The sequence below is a fragment of the Xiphophorus couchianus genome, chromosome 23 (genome assembly GCF_001444195.1).
Source record: "Xiphophorus couchianus chromosome 23, X_couchianus-1.0, whole genome shotgun sequence".
NCBI classification, from domain to species: domain Eukaryota; kingdom Metazoa; phylum Chordata; class Actinopteri; order Cyprinodontiformes; family Poeciliidae; genus Xiphophorus; species Xiphophorus couchianus.
Window position 1 is genome coordinate 13,542,878 of NC_040250.1, and position 23,524 is coordinate 13,566,401.

At 39.8% G+C, this 23,524-nt stretch overlaps 1 protein-coding gene across 1 annotated transcript in view; it reads right to left on the minus strand.

Annotated features, from left to right (window-relative positions):
• The window catches only part of ccdc88b (coiled-coil domain containing 88B), a 58,216-nt gene that overhangs the window by 12,297 nt on the left and 22,395 nt on the right, over positions 1-23,524 (minus strand). The window contains exons 11-23 of the mRNA XM_028009492.1: positions 22,266-22,412; positions 21,943-22,120; positions 21,684-21,799; positions 21,481-21,549; positions 19,006-19,701; positions 16,014-16,193; positions 13,611-13,951; positions 13,310-13,469; positions 11,493-11,822; positions 9,382-9,543; positions 7,920-8,197; positions 7,672-7,815; positions 3,319-3,505 (exon numbers count right to left, since the gene is read on the minus strand). Coding sequence (XP_027865293.1) covers positions 3,319-3,505; positions 7,672-7,815; positions 7,920-8,197; positions 9,382-9,543; positions 11,493-11,822; positions 13,310-13,469; positions 13,611-13,951; positions 16,014-16,193; positions 19,006-19,701; positions 21,481-21,549; positions 21,684-21,799; positions 21,943-22,120; positions 22,266-22,412 — 2,988 coding nt within the window. The remainder of the gene's footprint in view (positions 1-3,318; positions 3,506-7,671; positions 7,816-7,919; positions 8,198-9,381; positions 9,544-11,492; positions 11,823-13,309; positions 13,470-13,610; positions 13,952-16,013; positions 16,194-19,005; positions 19,702-21,480; positions 21,550-21,683; positions 21,800-21,942; positions 22,121-22,265; positions 22,413-23,524) is intronic.

Below are 23,524 nucleotides of genomic sequence, written 5' to 3' on the forward strand. Positions count from 1 at the left end.
CTCAAAGACAAAAAATAAAAATCTGACTTAATTAGAAACTTAGTCACAGTTTAGGCTTTCCTGAGAGCTAGAAGACATACTGCAGTACCATAACTGTGATTTAATAATGAAATTGGGATTAAAATTAAGCCATTTCTTCACATTGCCAAAATATGGATGGGTGATCGAGGCAGCACTGCTTTCTTGCTAGATGAAAGATTTCACAAAGTGGATGGAAGGATGAAAAAGGAGGATATGTCCAACTTCTCCAACTTCACAAAAGACTTCAATCTTTTGAGAAACTTTGCCAATAATTAAAATATTTGTGATGAACATCTCAGAATCTTACTTCAAACACCTGAAAAACAAGAGAGAAGGCAACTTCTATGTAAATGTTCCAAAATGACTTTTGTAAAGTACAATTTACTTAGATGCTGCTTTGTAGAGACTTTATTTCTACGGTGTAATAAAAAAAGCTAAAAGAAAACAAAACTCTACAAACAGATGACCGCTACTGATTTCCTAATTTTCGAACCCACTTTTAAAGGTCAAAAGCCTCGTTTTGGCAGGATGAAGGTAAACATAAAAAGATAATCTCATCTACTTTAATCTTTGCAAATCTGTTTCCAATTATTATGTCCTGTCAAATGTAGCCCCATCAGAGAGAAATGCTGCAGCAAAGGATTAATTACTGGAGCAATGTGAACTTTGAGACGTGTTTTTCTCTGAATTACTGAATAATGAGAATCTAAACTACCAAATAACTTGGTGTGGAGAAGAGGAAATAACTTCAACACACAATTAGATAATCTGAGGGGAAATAATTTTCATTGCGTAAAGCACACAATGATGTAATTTGGGAGAAAAGATGCAAGAAGGAAAGCCATTATTTATTTATGCTTTGCGTTGCTGATCAGCCATTTAAAGCAAGAGCTTGGCAACATGAGATACTCAAAGATTTTCATCAAATGGTTGAAGAATAGTGTTGATTATGTAAAGATGAAACTGTAGAATGTTAGCTTAGCTTAAAAAGAGCTAGCCTGGTTCTGAGAAGGTTAATACAATCTAAAGCTCTCTAGCCTAAAATATATTATTAACACTTCCATGCTGTCAATTAAGCAGATTAGACTTTTTGAGTTATCAATTGATAATTGTTGTTGCTTTTGGGCAAAATTGGCCCAGTTACTTTCCAACCCCTGACTAACCTGAGCTAATTTGACTCTTGTATAGGTTATAATATTTGTACCAGATTTTAATTTATTTTCAGGCTCCTAGGTCATAGTTTGTGTTTTTTATTTTATTTTTGCATAATTTTGGCTGTTTTGATGCAAAAGGCGTCACATTAGGCCAGAATGTGGATTTTGCCACGAATTTAAAATGTTGCTTTGCTACAACTAACAAGAGAAAAGTGTCTATTTGTCATTTTTTTCTGTTCTGAATGAAATTGAAACTGGAGTCTGTAACACTTACACAACCATTACATTTTGATTTGTTTCTTTTCATTTCCTGGTTTGAAATCTAATATTTGATCATTTCCCACTATGTGGGAAATCTACCTTTTTTTCTTTTGAGCAACACAAAAAAGAGCAACAGTGACATTGATTGTTAAAAACAGGATTTAGGAAGTTAAAAGTTCAGAAAAAAACAAAAATATTTATTATATATGGTGTCACTGAAGTTAACAATAGCATTCACAAAAAATATGACCCCGTATGAAGGGACCCCAAGTGTTTTCCAATAAATAGTGAGGTTCACTCAGCTTTTTATTGCTCAGTTGTAACAATTTATTATCAAATATATACTAGCTAAGTATATCGTCCTTTACAGTAGTCACAGTTTGTTTTTTACTGTATTTAAATCCCCGTTTTGTCTAAACAATATAAATAGACGCATCACAACATGGAAGTCATAAGATATTTTTTTAAGGGGACTCGAATATTACCAAAAGTCAAGATGCTGACTTGGGAAGTTGGAGGGTTGTTATCAACAGCAATATCCAATATGTCTGCAATATTGACTTGTTTATTTCCACTCCTGTCAGTGTGTGTCCCATTAAATAGACAGGACAGTATTTTACCCGCTCTGTTGCTTTAAGTGCTGCTACGTTTGAATGCATGAAATGCTGAGAAATACATTGTTATTGTTGATGGTAGTTCGCTTGTTGATTCGCTTGTTGACAATGTTGCCAACTTCTCTGCAAGAGAAAGTAATTATTGGCTGTCAGAAAAGTCATCACCACTTAATTAGCACATTTTTGGCATGAACATTTCATTGGATGTTGTAGATGAGAAAAGTAAGATAGGAGAGAAAAGGTGAGTAAAACAACTCCTTGAACAGGTTTAGAACTACAAATCAATTTTCTTTTGTTGGTTTGCTGGCAGAGCTACTAGAGGTGTTGTTGTTTTATTTGAAGGTTTTTTTCAGTTCAGCTTGAATTTTGAGCTTATGGTTGCAACAGCAAGGCTGCCAGCATCTGGAAACAGATGAGAGAAGATCCTCAGTCTGCCTACAACCAGGAAGGACAGCTGCACAAGATCTGGGCTGTCTGAGTGTTTTGAGACAAAGTTCTTTGAAAAAGGTAAGGATGATTTCAGGTAAGAGTCTCTGGAACAGTCAGATGAAAAAGTTGAGCTCAGGTTCTGCCTGTCTGTGTAAATCCCAAATATAAAAATGGTGGAAGTGCAGCTCAGCTTATAATTTATTCCAAAAACAACCCTGTGTGATAGTCACCTATGTGATATCTCTTTTTTTTGTTTTTTACCCCAGAAGCCTTTTAGCCATACTATAATGGTGCCAGGTGGTTCAGAAATGGTTCCATGAGCAGCTGGATCAAGCAGCAGAATACAACATCTGCTAGCTGACTTCTAAAACCTTTTGTAGAAAGTCAATTTCCATCTGCCTCATCACTCAGACATGTTTAAAACGCTGTACTTGTTTGTATTTTAGTGGTTTGGATGGTAAAAGATGCCTGTGCTCCTTCAGAACTACTTGGTATTCAGTCTCTGTTTGGACAGATTCATCATTTTTGGCTGATATGTCAAGCTGAAAATGCCTTTTATATCACAGTTGTGAGATTAGACAGCCACTGCTCCCCACTGATGGTATTACTGCTGTTCCTCCCTGTCACATCTATAGGAAATGCTCACTAAAACCTGCTAGGAACTCCTATTAAACCCCTCCAAATTGCCCATCATTCTTTTAGATAAATTTGTTTGTACCATAAGTGTATAATACATCTGTGTGTCTATGAAGTCGAAAATCCTGTTTAAAACCACTAGTGAAGTACAAAACTCCTGCGTTTCTCTGCAGGAGGTGGCTGGGTTTAGCGTGTGCTGTTACCTGGTACTGACTGGTGAGCCGAGCGCTGCTGAGGTCCAGACTCTGATTGGTTTCCCTCAGGGCGCTGAGCTCCCCCTCCAGTCGAGTCTTCTCCAGCTGGGAGGCGCTCAGCTCCGCCTTTAGCACGGAGCCCTGAGCCAGCAACTCCGCCTGCGAGGCCAACCAGTCCTTCTGCTGGGCCTGCAGCCTGCAACGCCAACATGCACCGTCACTGTTGTGTCCTGTGAAGGGCTCTGAGTCACAGTTTGCCGAGCGCTCTCTAACATCCATCCATCCATCCATTTTCTGTTCACCCTTGTCCCTAATGGGGTCGGGAGGGTTGCTGGTGCCTATCTCCAGCTACGTTCCAGGCGAGAGGCGGGGTACACCCCGGACAGGTCGCCAGTCTGTCGCAGGGCAACACAGAGACATACAGGACAAACAACCATTCACACACACACTCACACCTAGGGAGAATTTAGAGAAACCAATTGACCTGACAGTCATGTTTTTGGACTGTGGGAGGAAGCCGGAGTACCCGGAGAGAACCCACGCATGCACAGGGAGAACATGCAAACTCCATGCAGAAAGACCCCGGCCGGGAATCGAACCCAGGACCTTCTTGCTGCAAGGCAGCAGTGCTACCAACTGCGCCACTGTGCAGCCCCCGCTCTCTAACAGAAGCTCGGAAATTATCATCATTATACAACACTCTGGCTACTGGCAGAGCTAGAAAGCAGCTAAGCCTGGCAAAATCCTGGAGAAAATCTTCAAAGATCGTACTTATTAACTTTTCAGTGGAACAGACTTGATTCTCTTTGCTTGTTTCATATTACAACGTTTCTTCTTGTGAGGATTAGAAATAAACAAGATACTTTTTGTTCCAGATGATTCAGTGATGTTGTGGAGCTGCTTTCATTAATCTGCTGCTGGAAACCTGCAACGTGTGCAAGGTTGGATGGATTCAATCAAGTATCAGGAAATCCTAGGAGGAAATGTCAGGCTGTCTGTGAAGAAGCCGAAACTTGGGTTTAATTAGAATTTTGAACAGGACAATGATTCAAAGCAAATTTAAAATTGTGTAAATTGGTTTCTGCAATCACCTGAAATATTGAATTTTGTGAGGAAACCTAATTTGCAGCTTTCTGTCGCATTGCTTCCTCTACTTAAATAATATGCTTGGCAACCATTTCTCTGTGCTGTGACAGCAGGTGGAACTAAGATTTTATTATACTTTCTGCTGTTGCCCAAAATCATCTTATAATCATACACCTTTTCAATAATAAATAAAGAAACCTCAGACATTTAAGTTATTACCAGGAAATTATTCTGGTAAAAGAAACCATTTGATATTTATGATCTCTAAGAACTCTGGTTGAAGAAAAATCACTCTCGTGTCCTTCCCTTTTCAATGATAATCAAAGTTAAATTTGCACATATTAAAAATAACAACATAACTGGATTATCAAAGCTTTGAGAGGGAACTGCAGAGCTAATACTGCTGTTACAGACAAATGGTATGATCGTCTTTGTTATCAGGGTTCAGCCACGGCAGATGTGATTTGGTGTAGCAGTGCTCTGAAGGGTAATCTTTAATAATTTAAAATGTTTTGTCTGGCTTTAAGGCTTCCAAAGGCATACATTTTCTTGACTGTTTGCAAAATACTGAAACTTGGGCTCTTTACTTTCAACGCTGAACCCGACCACGTTCATCCACTCCACCTCTAAGAGTCGTCACAGGAGACCTCTGAACTGACTGAACTGAATGAGAGAACTAAAATAAGACAACGTGGCATAAATAGGCCTCTGCACAAAATAATGATCCATTAGTGAGAAAAAAAAAATAGGTCAACAAGGAACTGCAACAATCCAACTTTATGTCACAAACTTAGCTGATTTTAAATTGAAATTGATCCCAAAGAGAAATTAAATGTTGTTGTAGGTTAATTCATATTGTTCAGAGTTATTGTTGATGGTGAAAGATCTCTTGTAGCAGTCTGTTTTACAGCGAATCGGAAGAAGCCTCTGACTGAAGATACTCTGTTTTCTCAAGACAGTCTCATGTCTTAGATGAGCATAATTAATATAAACAGAGAAACTAAGGAGTAGTTTGTAAACTCTTTTCTTTTATTTCCCATAAAGTGAATTGATTTCGTTTCCTTTTAAACAAGTTAGAATGGGGTAATTTTTCATACAAAATTATTCTCAGAGATAAGGTTTCAAGGTCTAAGTTTTCCCTATTTTTATTTTTTTTTGCAAATAAGCTGCTGCTGACCACAAGAGTCCAGTTGTACTAGTGTATATCTTTAACCCTGAGTTAGACCGAGAAGCAGAAGTGGAGCCTCCTGCACAACCATCAAGAAACTAAAAAGTTATTTCTTAATGTTAAGACAACTGGGCTTGTCACAATAATCAATAAATCAATTAATCGCACGATAAATTTAAACAAACTCAATTATTTCCATTGGCATAATTGATCATTTATCTCTTTTTTTCCCTCTATCTACCAAAAACTAGATGATAAAAGTCTATAGTTTAGTGTTTTGGTCTCAACTAGCCCTTTTTTTGAAGGACAGTTTTGTTTACAAAGATGTCAAAATGTATTTTATTTGTTGTTTTGTTTATTTACTTTGGATGTTTAAAATGTCTTCCAGTTCCAGTGTTAAATGCTTGTCAGAATTTAAAGTTTACTGATCTTTTTGTATTATTATTTTGCCATTATCATTATATTACTTAAAAATGGTCTCAAAACAACAATATTAATGTTTCTCACAATAACTTCTGGAACAATTTATGGTCCAGCAAAACTTGTTATTGTGACAGGCCTAAAGTCAACAACTAAACTCTCGTGTTTTCCAGTAAACATTGTACAGAGGAAAAAACCAACTGACCAGCTCTGATTGGGTTGCTAGGTAACGGGGTTGCTAGGTAACAGGCCAGTGCCACTGATTTTTTTCTTCAATTCATTTTCCAGACATCAAAATACATTAACTTATTACTAGAAAACAGCTTGGTGGTGATTTTTTTCTGTTTGTTTTAGTAGAGACTCGAACGAAAGAATAAAAATGTACAAACAGTGAATTTTGCAGAATGGATCTCCTTTAGTGTTTTTGTGTTTTTTGATCTACGGGTTAAACCTCCTCTCAGTTTAATGTTTTATTGGTTCTACTACAAGTTTCTTCCTACGGTCACCACATGCTTGCTTAACCTGAGAGATTTTTACCAAGTCCAAAAATCACTTGGATTTTTCAAAGAAATGTTTTGTGTCCAGTCTGGCCAAACAACATTTTTACAGATTACTCTCTTATTTTGGCTTTATGACTTTAGTGCTTGAGGTCAGATTTGACCTTCCATCTGCTAGAAATGTTTTCTCCCGGCCCTTGAAAATGTCCTTGACGGAGCAGAGCTCCAGACAAACAACTTTGTATTCTTGTAGGTGTTTCAGAGCCTAGAATATGAATGTTTTTCATGACCTTGACAGACGCAGTTTTACTCAAACATCACACCTTTTTGTTGTTATTTCTTCATCAAAGGAAAAGAAACAGTAATGACTCAGGGTGAACATGAACACAGATACGCTTTTGGTTCTTTCTGCTAACATTACTGACCGTAATGTTTGAATTTTGTACATTTACAAACATGAGATTTTTTTGGTGCTTATCAGTTTGAAACTGCATGACAATGTTATTTAAACCACTGAATAAGCGACTTGAGGTGCATTTTCAGGGGGAATTAATCATTTTACACCTGATTGTTTATGCATTCATGCACGTTTCCTATAGAATAGGGTGTTACAGTCTGACGTGTTCAGTCTCCGTCCCTGCAGGCTGTCATTAGTTCCATCAGTCAGTAATCAGCTGCATCAGCGTGATGATGTCTGATTAATTAATTATAGTACACAAGCATCTTATGATGATCATTAATATTATAGACCCATCAGCCTCAAGAGAAATTACAATCAGAACCACTTATTTTGAACTGTAGATCTCTGTAAGCCTGATTTATTGCACAAAAACTAATTTTAAAAAATATCTAACGGTGTTGCATAAATTCAGACGTTATAATAAAGATCTTTGAAAAGTCCTCAAAACAAACTTTACACTCCCTTGAAGTGCTTAAATTTTGTTTCTTATGTTTTATGGAGTGAAGCCTTGTTTTTCTGTTCTCAAACCCAAACGTTTGCAATCAGGGACAAAAATGCGTTCAGTGCATTATTTAGTACATTTGCATTCAAATCGATTCTTGTGTTGCTCGCTGTGCCTCGTATAGAGGCATTACCGCCGTAGCTCCCTGCATTCAAATGAACAAGACTGCCATGAAAGGCTGATCAGATCTCATGAAAGTGACTCTGAGGAAGCTGTCTGGATCGGTTACCTCTCGTTGTCGTCTCTCAGCCTCTCCAGCTCTCGCTCTCTCTCCAGCGTCCTCTGGGCTTCTGCCTCCATCTTCTGCCTCTCCAGCTTTATCTCCCTCTCCTCCTCCTCCAGCTGGGTTTTACGATCCAGGTGCTCCTTGTACCTTGAAAACACAAACATCACTGAAACCAACAGCAATGTTGACTTCAGACTGTTGGCTGAAGCATCCTGGTTTTCTGAAGTTGTTTTGGGAGAAAGTTTACACACCTCCCCTCCAGCTCCCTGTGCTGACCCTCCAGGCTGCGGTAGCCGGCCCTCAGCTGGGAGTATTTCTCCAGCAGCTCCTCCAGCTCCACTTCCTGCTGCTGCTGCAGCGCCGTCATCCGCTCATGGTCTCGCCTCAGAGCCTCCATCCTGGACACCGACTCCTCTCGCTCCCGCGCCCACACCTTCGACTCGGCCTCCAGCGCTGCGCGCCGGGCCTCGCTCTCGCTGCAGCGTGCCAGCACTATTGCATGCTGGGAGTTTAGAGAGGCCTGCTCCACCTGAGTGTGCATATGGCAGACAGACCATGTCTATGGATGTGAACATCAACTCACACCTAGCTTCTAGAGTTGCGCATCTTAAATGATGAATATATTCGGTATTTGTGTGTCTCCTTAAGACTTTTACTGTTCTTTATTTATTGTTATATTTTTTATTTATATAATTTTATCAAACAAATTCATCCATCAATCCAAGCAAAGAATGAGGAAAGTGAGCAAATTGAGGACACAACATATAAATGGTAAAAAACTACCTAAGTAACTCCTCTAAAAATTGAAAATATCAGTAAAAGAAATATTTGAAAGCTCAAATAATTGCCACACAAGGTGAATTTAAATCATGACAAAGAGATTTGGCTTTTTGGGAGAAAGTATATAAAAATGAGAGGTGACTGAAGACTTTTGCATGTTTTTTTCTGATTTTATCTGACAGACTTACACAGAGTAGTACACATTGGTGATGTGGAATGAAATGATAAAAATTAATCAGTTTTCATGCAAAATCAGAAACTCTGGATTGCCATCCTTGACTTTGATACCCCTAAATAAAGTCAAGAGCAACCAATTTCCTTCAGGAGTCGCCTATTTCCTAAGCAGAGTTCAAATCGAGTTCTCTCTGTAAACGCAGCTGTTCTGTGAAGATTTCAGATGTTTCTTCAGGAACATCAGTGAACAAACATGAAGAGAATCCAGCAGCTAACTTAAAATTGTGCTAAGGTCAGATTTATTACATAAAATCCCTAACAAAGTTCGTTGAAAATTGTAATGTTGAGAGCAAGTTAAAGGGTTCTGAATCCTTTATGCATGGCAGTGAAGGTGCAGGGACAATGTTTGCACTGTAACATTTGCTCTAACACCAAAGTGCACTCATAAGGACAATCTGGGGTTTTAATAAAAAAAATGGGGTCACAAAAAAAATATATGTTTAACTTTGTGGGTTCATAAATTATTGACAATATGCTATTTCTGCTAAGCATTTAATATTTTATAGATCAGGTGTAAAATGGTGCAGCAAGCATCACTCTTTCCACATAACTATCTCCATGACAGTGACTCTAAACACTTCAATGTTGAACTAGTTCTTTGAAAATAGCCGATGTGTTTCGGTCAAAAACGTTACGGAAGCGACCCTGGGGGTAACGAGCTCACTCCATCATCGTCCTGCTGCTTGTGTGTGTGGTCACCTGTAGCTGAGTGTTGAGCGTCTGCAGGCTGGTGCAGGAGTCCTGCAGGCTGAGGGAGTGGCGGCGCAGAGCCTCCAGCTGCTCCTTGAGGTGCTCACAGGCCTCCTGGGACTGAGACAGGCGCATCTGCAGAGCCTCTTGCCTCGCCGCTGCCACGGCTCTCTGAGGGAGGGTGAAAAAGCGTCCATTTTAACAAGGTCTGCAGCAACACCGGGGTATCAAATACCTCTGGAAACATCCATGCGATTTGGATTTGAGTAGAATCAGCAGCTGACCTTTTAAATTACTCCCATGCAGGTCAGACGTTGAGAGCTATCTGACCTTTATATCAATCAATAAACACTGAAATTCATCCCAAATCTGTCATAAGGTAAATTTCTAAACTTTTTCCCCCTGTAAATATGCATACTTATTACTGACACTTGACACTGTGTAACCCACGCTTAAATATGTTGATTAGGCATTGTCAGACACAATCTAAGGGAAAAATGCTGACAGCATTAAAAAAAAAGTGTCTTGCTCCAAAATTGATCTGCAGCAGCACATCACGGCTCATTTCTGTTCCCACCAAGCAGCCTGACGGTATTTTTGCACACCCGGGTAGGGAAACAGCGTTGGAGCATGGATTTGAGCGCGTGCAGCTCAGGTTTAGTGTGTGACAGCTCTTTTTTTAAACCACATTTTCCTCATGTTTAACACTGCTGACTCAATCATACGCCGGGAATTTCTTCCTTCGTAAATGGGCACCTTTAAATTTTGCTTTCCTGCAGCACAATTCACTCTTCTGACTGCAGCCATTAAATTTCAGTATTGGAAAATTGGGCTATTTCTATATCAGATGACGAATGCACAGAACAACAGCTAATAGATTTGCTGCTTTAATAAGCACCTCCATCCTGCAGAGGATCCTTTCCCCAATCATACCCAATCAAAACTGACTTGACTAAACTAGTCTCTCTGCACTGTGGGTAAAACTGTCTTTCTGCAAGTTTATTAAATTAAGAGTATTTGTCAACTTTTTTGCGTTTGCTGCAGAAAATCAGATCAGAGTATTATCAACATAAAATGAGACTTCCAGGTTAAATATGGACATGCTAAAGTAAAATATCAGGATCCAAATGTGCTGGTGGTGGAGAGTAAAGAGGCTTTTTTGGTTTTTACGTTTTTCACTGTTAAAGCAGTTTGGATGACACATGTTAGCTGTTACGTTTTCTACCAAAAAGCAAAAGTTGGAGAGCTTGACTACCACCTCAAGCTGCTGCTGCAGCAACGACGTTTCAAACTGCTTTTGAGGGATAATTTACCACCAAGATTAGAAGTTCACATCGTTTCATCGTTGGCATATATGCATTATTAATGTTGGGCTTTTAATGATGTACAGAACTGGTGCACACCCTCTAATTAAATTTTACACCTTTAAATCTAATTTTAATTATTTCAAAGATGGAATAATCTCAAACTGGAGCTGTATCTACATAAACATTTGTGTAACTGGGTGGCACAATCTTCTGATGATTATAAGAAAGCCATACAGTTTCTACACTTTTAAGCACTTTCACTACTTAAAATTATTAGTACCGTAATATTTCTATTTTATTGTATTATTTATTTTAAATGCACACGTCTTGTTGAGTGTTTTTACATAAGAATCAAAGCTGCACCAAAATATTTCTGACTGAACCAGGAATTAAAGCCCAGAGCTGGCTGTGTCTATGTTCAGCTGTCCCTAATCTCTTAAACGTTTACCAGCAATAATGCAGCGCTGGCTGAGAAATGCACTGGATGAAATTCCTGACCTTGGAGATGATGCAGCTCCACTCTAACAGCTTGATGTTGGGGTTAATGTGTGTTTTTGAGGCAGAGAGGAACAGCATGAGCTGCATCCGGGGAGCAGCAGAGGAGATAAGGAAGATTAACAGTAGCCGTGGTGACATTTTAAAACTGATGAGCAGAGATAAAACCCAAGTTCTGGAAATAAACCGCCACGCTCGGGGAAGTGGCCTTGTGTGAGCTGATAGTCGCAGAGTGTCCCTACAGCAACATTTTTAGCAGAATACAGCCCAACCCTTCACGTAAACACAAACACACACATCGCTTACAAGCTTACACACCTCTTTCTCCAGCTCCAGCACCCTCTCACTCAGGAGCCGCTCTGACTCTCCTGTGGTGTGCCGCCGGGTCATGCACGGGGCGAGCTCTCTGCCGGCTTCAGGGCTTTGATCTAGATGTGGCGCCTCGTTTTTGTGCGACAGTTCTGAATTTGAAACAGGAGGCAATTCGCTCGTCTTGAGCTGCTGTGAGAGCGACTCGGCTTTCTCCTGAGACCGCTTTAGAGAATCTGTCGTCGCCTTGAGCTCAGCCTCGGATCTCTGCAACTTCTGCCTGAGGTCGTCGACTTCTGCAACGAGTTTCTGAGTTGAACTCTGCTCACTGGATAGATCCTATGGAGATGGGAGGTGGGTGGGAAAGGATTAAAAGATTAAAATCTGAGAAATGCTAAAGAAAAAAAAACAATGCATTAACATAAAGAAGAATATCTAGCAGGAGGATTTGCACAATCTGTTTAATATAAGTCCTGAGATTTGATTCAAGGACAACCTTTCTTGTAAAACTTTGTTAGAGCCAATAGGACAAATATAAGCCTGGTCATCTACGTACAACATTAGCTCCCAGCTGAACAAAACAACTGAATATTCTTGTTGGTTTTAATTATTGTTTACTTGAAAACACTTGTAAAAGGTAGCTCTGTGTGTCACAGCCTTCTTAATGTAACCTCTGCACAGAAATTTGACAAAACAGGGATTTTCTGTTGTTTTCTACGTCTGATCCACATGCAAACAATTTTTAAATTGTTTTGCACCAGATATTTGCTATACGTCTGCACAGGATTCACAGATTAGCAGATTGCATGAAGTATGTTCAAATATGCCAATAAAGTCCAGCTAGTTTGCACCACTTATGCCTTTTGATGCATATTCATTACACACCAAGGACCATATTGTAATCACTTTGCTGCCACCTAGTGGTCAGTCGTTTGACCAATTGTGTTTCAAAATGTGTTTTGTATGTGCAATATTTAAATTATTTTGTGATTAATTTAGAATCTGGCAGCAAAATACACACATTTGTTTTATTAATTGTTAATACAGTCATGCAATGAGTGGCCATTATAAATATTATTGATGATGGAAAAAACATAATTTTGTTCCAAATACAATAATGAAAAAGATTATTATGTTGTTGCAAACAATAAACTAAAAAAGGAAGTATGTCACCCTCAGTTTTAACAACATTTAAAAGGCTATAATTCATCTACTTACTGAGGAGGAGTGTATTTTTGGGATCTATAATATCGTTTGTGAATTTTCTCTCTCTGTTATGTACGTTTATGACAGCATCAAACAGCAGTTTCATCTCATTTATGCACAAATGCAGCAATTCCAAGTTTTCCAGCTTGCAGCACAGAAATTATAGTCATAAAAACTAATAACCTCAACTTTTACAGGTCGAAATGAGTTAATATGCTAATTAAGCATTGGGATAATGACAATCACAACAATCACTGTAACAGTTATATGAATTTGTAACTAATGTATTTTTCTGTCTTGTAACAATTAACAGAAAAATATGCAATTAGCAATAAATTTTGCATTCATTTTAATTCCTGGAGATTATTTCTGGACCCACTGTTGAGGAGTTTTATGACCCACAGAGGAATCCCATCCCCCTCGGTTTTATAGTCGTCTGTACTGGGGGAAACCCTCGTTTTTCTCTATGCAACTTTTCCTTTTGCTTTTTGAGTGTGATGCATGTTTAAAACTCCAATTCTTTGGCAGTGAATTTGTTTTGTTCAGGTAAATTCAGAGTGCACACTCACCTTGTGCAGCAGAACTATGGGTATAATGTGAGCCTTTTTTCAAAAACACACCTGAGACAGTGAGCTGATCTTGGCCAGAGCTTCTGCATGCTGCTCCTGCAGCTGCTGCTTCACCTCCTCCATGCTGCTCAGTCGAGAGCTGAGTTTTTTCTCCAGGTCCTGCAGCCGAGCGCTGAGCTCCTTGGACTCAGTCAGCTGCTGACACACACGTCTACACACACAGCAGGAACACGGGTCAGAGGAGGGTTGACTGAATATTTCACATTACAGATAACGGCACGGCGCAACCAAGCCGTGCTCTCTGATGTCTTGTAAAAGTTAATTGCAGAATGAAGGTTAAATACGAGTGCACCTGTGTTCAGCGTCCAGGGCACACGCTCTCTGGTTGCTGTGCTCCAGAGCCAAGGTCGTGCTCTCCAGCTGCTGCCTGAGTCTCGCCGCCTCCCTCTCTCTCTGACGGCCTTCCTTCCGCTCGCCGTCCAGCTCCGACTGGCACAAGTCCTTCTCCTGCTCCAGCCGTGAGGCCTCCAGCAGCGCCTGGTCGCGCGCTCGGACCAGAGACTTTGCTTCCAGGGTGGCCTCGTGAAGCTCCGCCTCCAGCTGCTCCTCCCGACGCCGCGAGGTCTCCAGACTGCGGCCCTGACGCTCCAGCTCCGCTCTCAGAGTCTGGATGGTGAGCTCCAGCTGGTCAGTCTGACGGCAGAAGACGGATGGATTAATGACGCCAGTTTATTACTTTTTGGACAGATGAGGCAAGAAACTATTTGATCTAGCTAGAGATAACCAACATGACTGAATCTCTTGACAAACCTGACTGTGATCCAGATGATAAACTACAGTGAAGACAGAAGTCATGAATAAAAAAAACCCAGATAAAACTACATGGGAGCTCCATAAACCATGAGCTTCTCATATTAGAAGACGATTAAAATTTTGCTTTTATGTTTACATACAACAGAACACTAGCAATTTATTTGTAGGAATGTCTGCTTCTGTCCAATATAAAAATTATGAGAAAAAAAGTTTTATTGAATGTGTTATTGAGCTTAGTGAACTGTTTGAGAGCTACGATCAATTGGAATATATGTGTGATTGAATTTAAATTATTTTTTTCTGTAAAGTTCCTGGAGATGACATTTGTTGTGAATTGAATACAAATAAACTACATTGAATTTAAATGTTTAACAAAATTATGTTCAAAGCTAAATTATAGATACTAGATCACCAAGGGATTACTAGGATTTCTGTTATTCTGAAGTTTGTTTAATAATCCTCTGGTTTAAGATTTAAATTTAACAACAAAAACTACAACTTTTCTGCAGCAGCATCAAAGATCAATATATTGGTTTAAGCTTTAGTTCAGAATCAGCTTCATTTGCCATTTTTGTATATGAAAACATGGAATTTGACTTTGGTTCTACTTTGCTCTCAATGTACAGAGATTCAAATATAAGTCTATAAATCTGGAAGAATTAGAAAAGACAAGGTTGAATTCATGTAAATATATATAGTCTCAATGTAAGCATTAAAGAGACAGCCTGGGGGAACAAACTGAGTTTGTGGTGGTTCGTTCCAGTAAATAGCGTTCTATAGGGCCAACCTCAAGGTAAAAGTATAAACAGTTTGTGTCCAGGATGTGTGGGTTCTACAGAGATGCACGTCCTGGTTGGAGAGAAGGCTAGCTTCAGTGATCCTTATCGTTTGTTGCAGTCTAAATAGTTTCTGAGCTAAACTACATTATCATCACACAGAATAGCTCAGTGAGCTCACACATGAAAAAAGAGACGGGACAAGAAGTCATTTTTCCATTTGGGTTAAATTCAGGCCTGAAGCTCAGGGAAGTAGAGTGCACTTCATGTTTCATTTAACATTCACCGATTTAAACCCCAGGAGCTCAAAGTCTCTGCTGCTGTGGTCAAGATGTAGGGTCGTACATGGCTTTTTCCGTTTGACGAAGTGAATCATCAAATCTTCAAACGTACAAATTTTTATTTTCGAACTGACTATGCAGATGTACAATTAATGTTATTTAATTCATAAACCAAAGAGGCCAAGAAGCCGCATGGCTCTGATATTGCGGGAAGCAGCTGCATTTAGTTTCTGGCAGGAAATCACAGCATCCAAGAAGACCATGAACTTATTGACTATACTGACATCTAAAAAAGGAGAGCAAGCTTTCTTTTTATGTTCAATGATGTCAAATCATAAAATATTTGTCTTGGAAAACTTAAAACTTGAATAAACGTGGTGTTAATTGGCTGTAAAAATTGCATGAACACAAAGAAGCTGGATTCTTTTTTAAAAAGAATCAATGTGACATGGAGGAAGATCAGAAAACGAATCATTAACAGCTCTTTCTGTGCAGAAGGTGTTCACCAACCTTGTTTTATGGTATTTCTTTAATGCTGACTATGCAGTGCTCTTTTCCTTAACTTGCAGCTTTACTCATGTCCTGAAATTTTACTGCAAATAGGACATTAAACATATTCACTGAGACTTCATTCTGCTGATGCAGAATGTCTGAACAAGCTAGTTTTAGGTTTCATTTTTAAATAAAATCATGTTGAAAAACTGAAGTGACAACAAGGATTTCTGCTCTAAGTTCATGTGTTTCTTATTTAGGTATTGCAGCTGAGAACTTTATACTAAAATAATGTTTTATATTATACAAAACTTCTCTATGATTACAGTAGTTTGAACAAAAAAAAAAAAAAACAATCAGCTTGACTCCATCCAAGTCTTGTCTGCTCCTGACCTTTCGCTGGGCGGCTCGCAGGGCGTCCACCGTGCTGCGCAGCGTGTCCCTGTCTCTCTCCAGCGCCGCCCGCTCCCCCTCCAGGGTGGCGATAACCGTGGTCTGCATCCGGTGGAGCTCCGCTTGGCTCCGCAGGCGGCACAGCTCCTCCTCCATGTTCAGACCCTCCGACTGAAGGACCTGCAGGAATCATCACATCTCAGTTCTCTAGGATAGACCAGGTCAGCCATATATGTTTGCAAACCCCCCCAAAAAACCTTTAAATTTAATTTATCCTTTATGGTAGTTGTGTCATCTTACTCTGAACAATTGCAGTTATCTTTGCAGTCCTTTTGATGCAATACTTTTTAAATTTTATATTTTGGAGTTTTCAATTGGGGAGCATTTTTTGGCATTTGTAACAATTCATGGCTTTTTATTTGAATAAATATTATGTGACACACAGTTCCGTTTCAGACACCGCCTGGCCAGATAAGGTCTGCGTCAGGCGCTGGGGAACCAGAGCACCTTGATGAAAAATGGTCTACTGGAACAAGACGGAAATGGGCGAGAGGTGAAAACATGGATCTGTTGGAATGTTACTACTCATGTAACCCTAGTCAGAGGCACTGCATAGAAAGAAACGTGGGAGGAATTTTTACTCTGACATCCCCAGTCAACACTAACTGTAAAAAAACTAGTAGCTCAGTGTTCCTACATCCACAAACGGCAACAGCTATCACAACTTGAGGTTGATGAGGTACAACACAAATGCTACGGCAAGGGGGAGCCAGGAGGCCAGGCCAGAGGGGAGATTTCCAAACAAGGTTCTAACTCTGGGTTTCAATTTTATGTTTTTTGTTCTGTCGGGGTTTGGTTTCAGTTTATTTCACTTTACTTCCTGTTTTGTTTTGTAAAATCAGTTTTTCCTTCTTCCTCCGCAGTTAAAAGTTTCCTGTTTGCTTTCGCTGATCCTCGTGTTGCCGTGGTTACCATGTCACAATTATCCTCCCTGTTTTCTTAGGTTCCTCCTCTAAAGTTTTAGTAATTTTGCTGCATATTCTGCTTTTGCAGAACATTTTTTGTTTGTTTTGTTCCCTGACACTGTCTGTTTTTAACTCCTTGGTTCTTGACTTCTTGACCTAACATTTAGTCATATTTTTCATTTTTGAGTCAATTTTTTACTCTATTTTTTGTAGTCTGTTAATTTCTTTGACATCAGAATTCCCCATTTATCACCTCAGCCTCATCTTTAAATGTTACCAAATCTATGCCTCTAATTATTTAAAGTGTCAAGATCATACAAATGTGTTCATTAAGAATAACATGCTGGTCTTTTGCAGATTAAATTATCACACCTCATTAAAACATTAAGTACCTTAAGTTTTAATGTAACTGACAGAAATGACAGAAAACATTAAGTTTTCTGTCATTTTTGTAATTCTCTGCAGGAATTATGTCAATATAAATAAAAAAACATAAAAACTTTATATTGTATCACTAAAATGTCTGCACAGTTCAGTTATGACTATTCTAATATTTGTCAATCACAATATAATCTTTAAACAGCTAATTGTAGGTTGAATGCTGCACTGCGTTTGGGATTAAACGACAGCAGTAATGTGTCAAAATCTGTGTTTTTCATCAGAAAAACTGCGTTGCATTAATCAAGTTGCTTTCACAATCAGTTTAAAACATGCAGCGGCCACAACAACATGTCACCAACCATCCCTTCTGTGCTTCCTCCTCCTCAGCATAACTAACCTCACTTATGGACTCGGTCTCTTCATCCTGACTGATATTGATTTACTCATCACCTTCAGTGAAGTCTGTTTCTCCTCTCCACTAACACTTCGTTTGATGCTGTAACCTAAGCTAATTGTGTGGTGCAGAAAACCTCATGATGACCCAGTTATAACGTGAAAACATGTTCTTGGTAACAATATTGTGTTCCAGACATGTTGAACCTTTTTTGAGAACAGCATTTTCAACCTTTAGGTCTGTGGGAAGTGCACATCAACACGACTACAACCAGGTTGTTCTATGCAGGGTCTCCAACTCCAGTCCTGAAGAGTTACGTTCTGCAACTTTTAGATGCATCCAGTGTCCTGCACACTCAAATGCAGAGCTCCATGACATGAGAGAATAATTCAGTCATTTGATTCAGTTGTTTGAGCAGAGATGCATCTAAAAGTTTTTCTTTCCCAGTCGAATTAAAGGGTGGATTTTCTGAATCCTCCAGTGTGACATTTTGCTACAGCAATGAAAGTTATGTTTAATTAAAAGGGACTGTATTGTGTACTTTCCAGGCACATAGTGCCATTTAACTGCACAATCAAGTTTGTTATTAAAAAGCTGTATATGTCAAACATAACTTAACAGAAATTTGACTTCACAATTTAACACCTTGAAATTGGTCCTCTGTCTCTTTAAGAAGCTCCTGCTCTTTTTGACACTCCACCTTTAGCCCATCACTGCAACATTTCTGCTTTATGACACTCACAACCGTTCTTTGGAGTGTTTCACTGAGAAGTAGCTCGTATAATGAGCTCAGCAAAGGCACAGTTCCACCAAATGTTTGCCAATTGCTGCTGCCGCTAGTCTGAAGGAGCAGAAAGAAGGAGGTGTGCAGGGTGGTTGGTCTGTGGGGCAGGAAACTGCAGCTTTAAGGAGGAGATTTGTGAAAATAAGTTGCGCTTGGTGAGAGAAAGTAGTTTTGCTTCTTGAATGGTTGCCACTGGAAATTCAAGGATTTCTCAAACATGAATGAAAGAGTCAAAACAAAACTCCAGGTATGTTTTAGCTGACTGAATAACATTACAACCTGATGTAAGACACAATAAAGTCGATTTTAATCATTTTTAGCAGCGGTGATAATAATGGTAGAGGGTGCTAGGTTTTACACTGGTGTGAGACATAACCTAAATTAAGTTATTTGTTTAGATTTTAATAACCTTTAATTGGATTGTATGAATATATTCATTGACAGACCTGTAGACTTCTCATTACGTACCTCTATATGCCGGCGAGCCTCCATCAGACTCTCTCCAGCTTTCCTCAGGCGCTGCAGCTCGGCCTCCACCAGCACCAACTTCTGCTCGGCCTCCCACGTCTTCCTGCTTTGCTCCCCCAGCTTCGATCGCAGCTCCTGGGCTGACTTCGCCTGCCGGTCGGCCTCCTCCTGCACCTCCTGGAATCGGCTCGTCAGGAGCGCCAAGTCAGGCCCGGAGGAGGAACACGTGTCCTGGTGAGTCTCTGCGGTCTCTGCGTTATCGTCAATGGGATGCTGTACGGTCTCTGATCCAGCATTTTGAATCTTTGGTTCTTTCTCTTGTTTTTCCAGTTCTTTCTGCCCACCTTCAGCCTCGCCCCTCCATTTGCTCTGGATGTCCTCATCACAGACTTCGCCTTTTCCCACTTGAACATGAAGACCCTCTTCACCCACTCCTGCTTCCCGCCGTGTCCCTATGATTTCTCCCCTTTTCTCCCTCTCCTCCATCAGCCTCACCCGTCCTTCCCCTTCTCCCCTGCTGCTTTCAGAACCCTGGACTCCTCTCACCGCCTCCCCCTCCTCTTCCTCCTTCTCCTTTTCTCGGCCCAGCTTCTTCACACCTTCCTCCTTCCTCTTCTCTTGAAGGTGTTGAAGCTCCCTCAGCAGCTCCTCCAGCCGCTGCTTCAGAGTGCCATTTTCATTCTTCAAGTTTTGGGCCTGAAAAATGGAAGATGAGAGAAATTTTAATAGCACTTTAAAGCTTTGAGTCTTTGCTGAAGCAGAAAAAAGGTTTTCTCCATCTCTTTACAATGCCATAATGGGAAATTTAACCAAATGATTTAACATATAAATAGAGGAATAAGAATCTCATCATAAATAACCTAAAAAGCAGAACGAAGCAGAAAATAGTATTAGAAAAACAGGCTTTAAACATCAAAGCGAACATGATTCATTTTATTAATTTGACAGGTCCAACAGCATCGATCCAAAACAGCTGATGCGGCTGCTGTAGACATAGTACATCAAATTACCATATCCATTTTTCATACAAAGGCAAACTGTAGTATTAATCACTGTTTCCACCAATAGCCCTGTTAGACGAGTGATTTTCTCCTTCATACCGTTTGACACTAATGGTTGGTTTGTATTTGGGCCAGTGATGTCGTTTTCATCAGGTTCACATTTGAAATGCAGCAATCAAGACATGATTGAAGTCTAGACTTTCATTTTTCTTTCAAGTGCTTCTTAAAAATACAGATAATTTCTTAACAGACGGCGACGACGATGATGAGTCAGAATGCATTTCTTTCTGTTCTTAAACTTCTCGTCAATAGAAGTTGAAAGTCTTCAATCGCATCTTGATTGCTTCCATTCAAACCCACTATGGCGTTGCACAGAGGGCAAAAACATACAACTATCATTAACCTGTCTGTATCAAACAGATATTATTTCTGATATACATTAATTACATGCTTTGCAGATTTTAAGAGATGTTCCACAAACTTTCAGCTGGCTGTGTTTGCTGTGGAGGTATTCAAGGCTATGATTATTGAGCTTAAGGCTGATTTCTTTAGTATTTTGGCATTTTTGTTGCAACTAAATAATCCTACAAAATGTCCTGAATCAAAAGATGATTTCATTTTTAATGTATATTCAAAGCAATCTAACTATGTTACGTCATAAATACTTCTGATTAATCACATTGTAACCTGTCTGACAACATGAAAGGTTTTTTTTTTTCTAAAGAAATTCAGGAACAAATGAGAAACAAAGTTAAGACCCAAAGTTAATGAGGCCAATCTAGGACTCCTTATCCAAAAATAGAGAAAACGTGACAGTGGTGACCCTTCCCAGGTGTGGCTAAGCTACCAAATTTACTCCAAGAGTGCACTGACAACTCATCTAGGAAGTCCTAACAACCTAGAACAACATCTGAAGCAAACAGGCCTCTGGGTGAGTTAAGGTCAGAGGTCATGAGTCAACAATATGAAAGTGAATGGGCAAAATCACATCTATTAAAATCACTGCTGAATAAAAATATCATGAAGGTCTATTGCAGGTGGTAAATTAATGTCATCTGCAAACATCATAGTCCAGATGTTAGACTAACATCTGTCCGCCTGTCTGCCACCAACGCAAACAGGAAGGGGCTTAGAGACGATTCTTGATGCAGTCCCACCTCCATCTTGAACTGCTGCTCACATACAGGAAGGCTACAGGGTTTTATGGTCACTTAGAGGGGGAAAAAAGAAATTAGAAGCATTTTTTGTTTAAAATTAAACTGAAAATGATGATAAAGAAGCTGAAAGCACAAGAGAAAAAGTAGGAAATCAATAATAAAGTCGAAATGATGGGGGAGGGCAAAATGCTTAAAAGGTGGAAATAGTTGAAATGTAAAAACATATTTTGGCAGAGACTCGTCTCAGACTCCAGTCGGAGTGACATCCAAACTGAAGGACAAAGTGATTGTGAACCTCTCCTCTCCTCTCTGCTCACCTCCCTGAGTGTTTTCTGATGTTCCACCTCGAGGCAGGCCAGCTCATCTTTGGCATCGGGGGAATCAGCCTGCAGTAAAGGAGCACAGGCAGTTAACACTTCCACATCCCATCATCCTCTACGTAGCTCAATGTGGCACTAGTAATATTAGAGCAGCAGGGGAGCAGTGATGGATTATTTATGTTGAATTTCTGAACCCTGACCTCCTGCTGGGCCTGCAGCTCCTCCAGTCTCCTCCTCAGCTCTGCGTTTTCCTGTTCTGCTCCCAGCAGCCGCAGCGCTGAAGCCTCACCCACTTCCACGCTCAGCGGCTTCTGATCTGAGACAGCAGGAGCAAACAAAGGACCGTGACACATGATGAAATAAAAAATGAAATTACAAGCAACTGGGATTTTAATGAGAAAGGCATCAGTTCATAAAACTGCGGTACATGTTGGGGAATAGAAAGACGGGTTTTCTAACCTATCAGCTCGCAGAGCTCCTCATCAGAGTCCAGTTCTGATTGCAGAAACCGCTGATGGATGGTGACATTCGTGGGGGAAACACCTCCCTTTGACGTGCTCCTTTGCCTTAGGTCTGCCTCCAGGCTCATGTTCATCTCCAGCAGCTCGTCAACCCGCTGCCTTTCAGTGTCCCGCTCCTTCACATCAAAACAGAAACGGTGCGCCATGCAGACGTTACTAAAGAAACTGAAATCTTACATCAAACTTTCAGGAATCATTGGAAATCCTGCATTATTGGCATGTCGAACAAACTTTCGACGCTAGAGCAACAGCTCCACCCACCGCCTCCACGTCCATGATCCTCTGACGCAGAAGAAGATTGTCCTTCTCCAGCTCCCGTATGGAGGAGCAACGCGCCCGAGAATCTGCTAGCTGTTCTTCTAGAAGACTTTTGGTTTCCTGTAGCGCTGAACACAGATGTTGCTGCTCCTGAAAGAGGGGTCACAGACAGAGTGCTTCTAGTTCGCCAAAATGCAGTGCTAGCTACAATATATTTTTCACATTTTATAAAATTGCAACAACCTCTGATACAATTTACAGGAGTTTCTTGTGCAAAATCCACACAAAGTTTGTGTTAAATGGCTGTTGTTGAAGAGAAATTAGTCACATTTTTACAACAATTTTCAACATTAATAGAAAAATTAATAATAAATAAAAAACAAAAGCGATTTGGCTACAAGCTAACGCCATAATGTAGTTGAAACGCGTCCTATTTTTGCCCTTACTGAAACCTAAGAATATCTTTGAGTATGGGCTATTCCTATTTTAGAGACTTTGCAGCTGCACAGAAATGTGGCTTTGCAAAGCATGAATTCAGGATGGATGAACACAGATGGCTCTCATACTTTTTAGATGTTTATATTAGTACAGAAATTTAGAAAATGAGGTAGGACTTTCCTGTTATAATTATGTGCAGCTTTTGTTGGCCCATCACATAATAAATAAAATACAACTGATCCGTCCTAAATGTAAGTATCCGTATTTACCTAAAGAAGGTTTCTTACTTCTTCTACAAAAATAACTTTTGAAAAATTTTGAGATGTATGAACAAAATGTGGGCTGATTATAAAACTTGTGCCGTGTTTTCGCTACCTTATTTGGACTCTTCGGTGGCTCCATAAAGATTTTACAGCTTAAACGCTTTTAAACATCTTGAAGCGAGATTACTACATCAAAGTAAAACCACTAATCTGGACCATAAAGCCCAGCATATCCAGGATATCTGGCTAATCCTGAACTAACCTGACTGTGAGTTCATCAAAGCAAATAGCTAAAAAAAAAACCCGCTAGAAATAAACCGAGGTTTTCTAAACGTGGGTTTGTGCACATTAGAGTAAGAAGGTTAGACTTTCAATCTGGTGATCTCAGAGGTCTACTCTAACGCAACACTTCTGATGTTTAGAGCAGCTGAAAGCAACGATGCTGTTACAGCTAAATCTCCCAGTGTTTAAATTAAAAAGCCGATTTGTGACATTATCATTACAGCGCATAGAGACCAAGAGATTTATGGTCTTTATTAGATGTGCTGCAGAAATGATCTT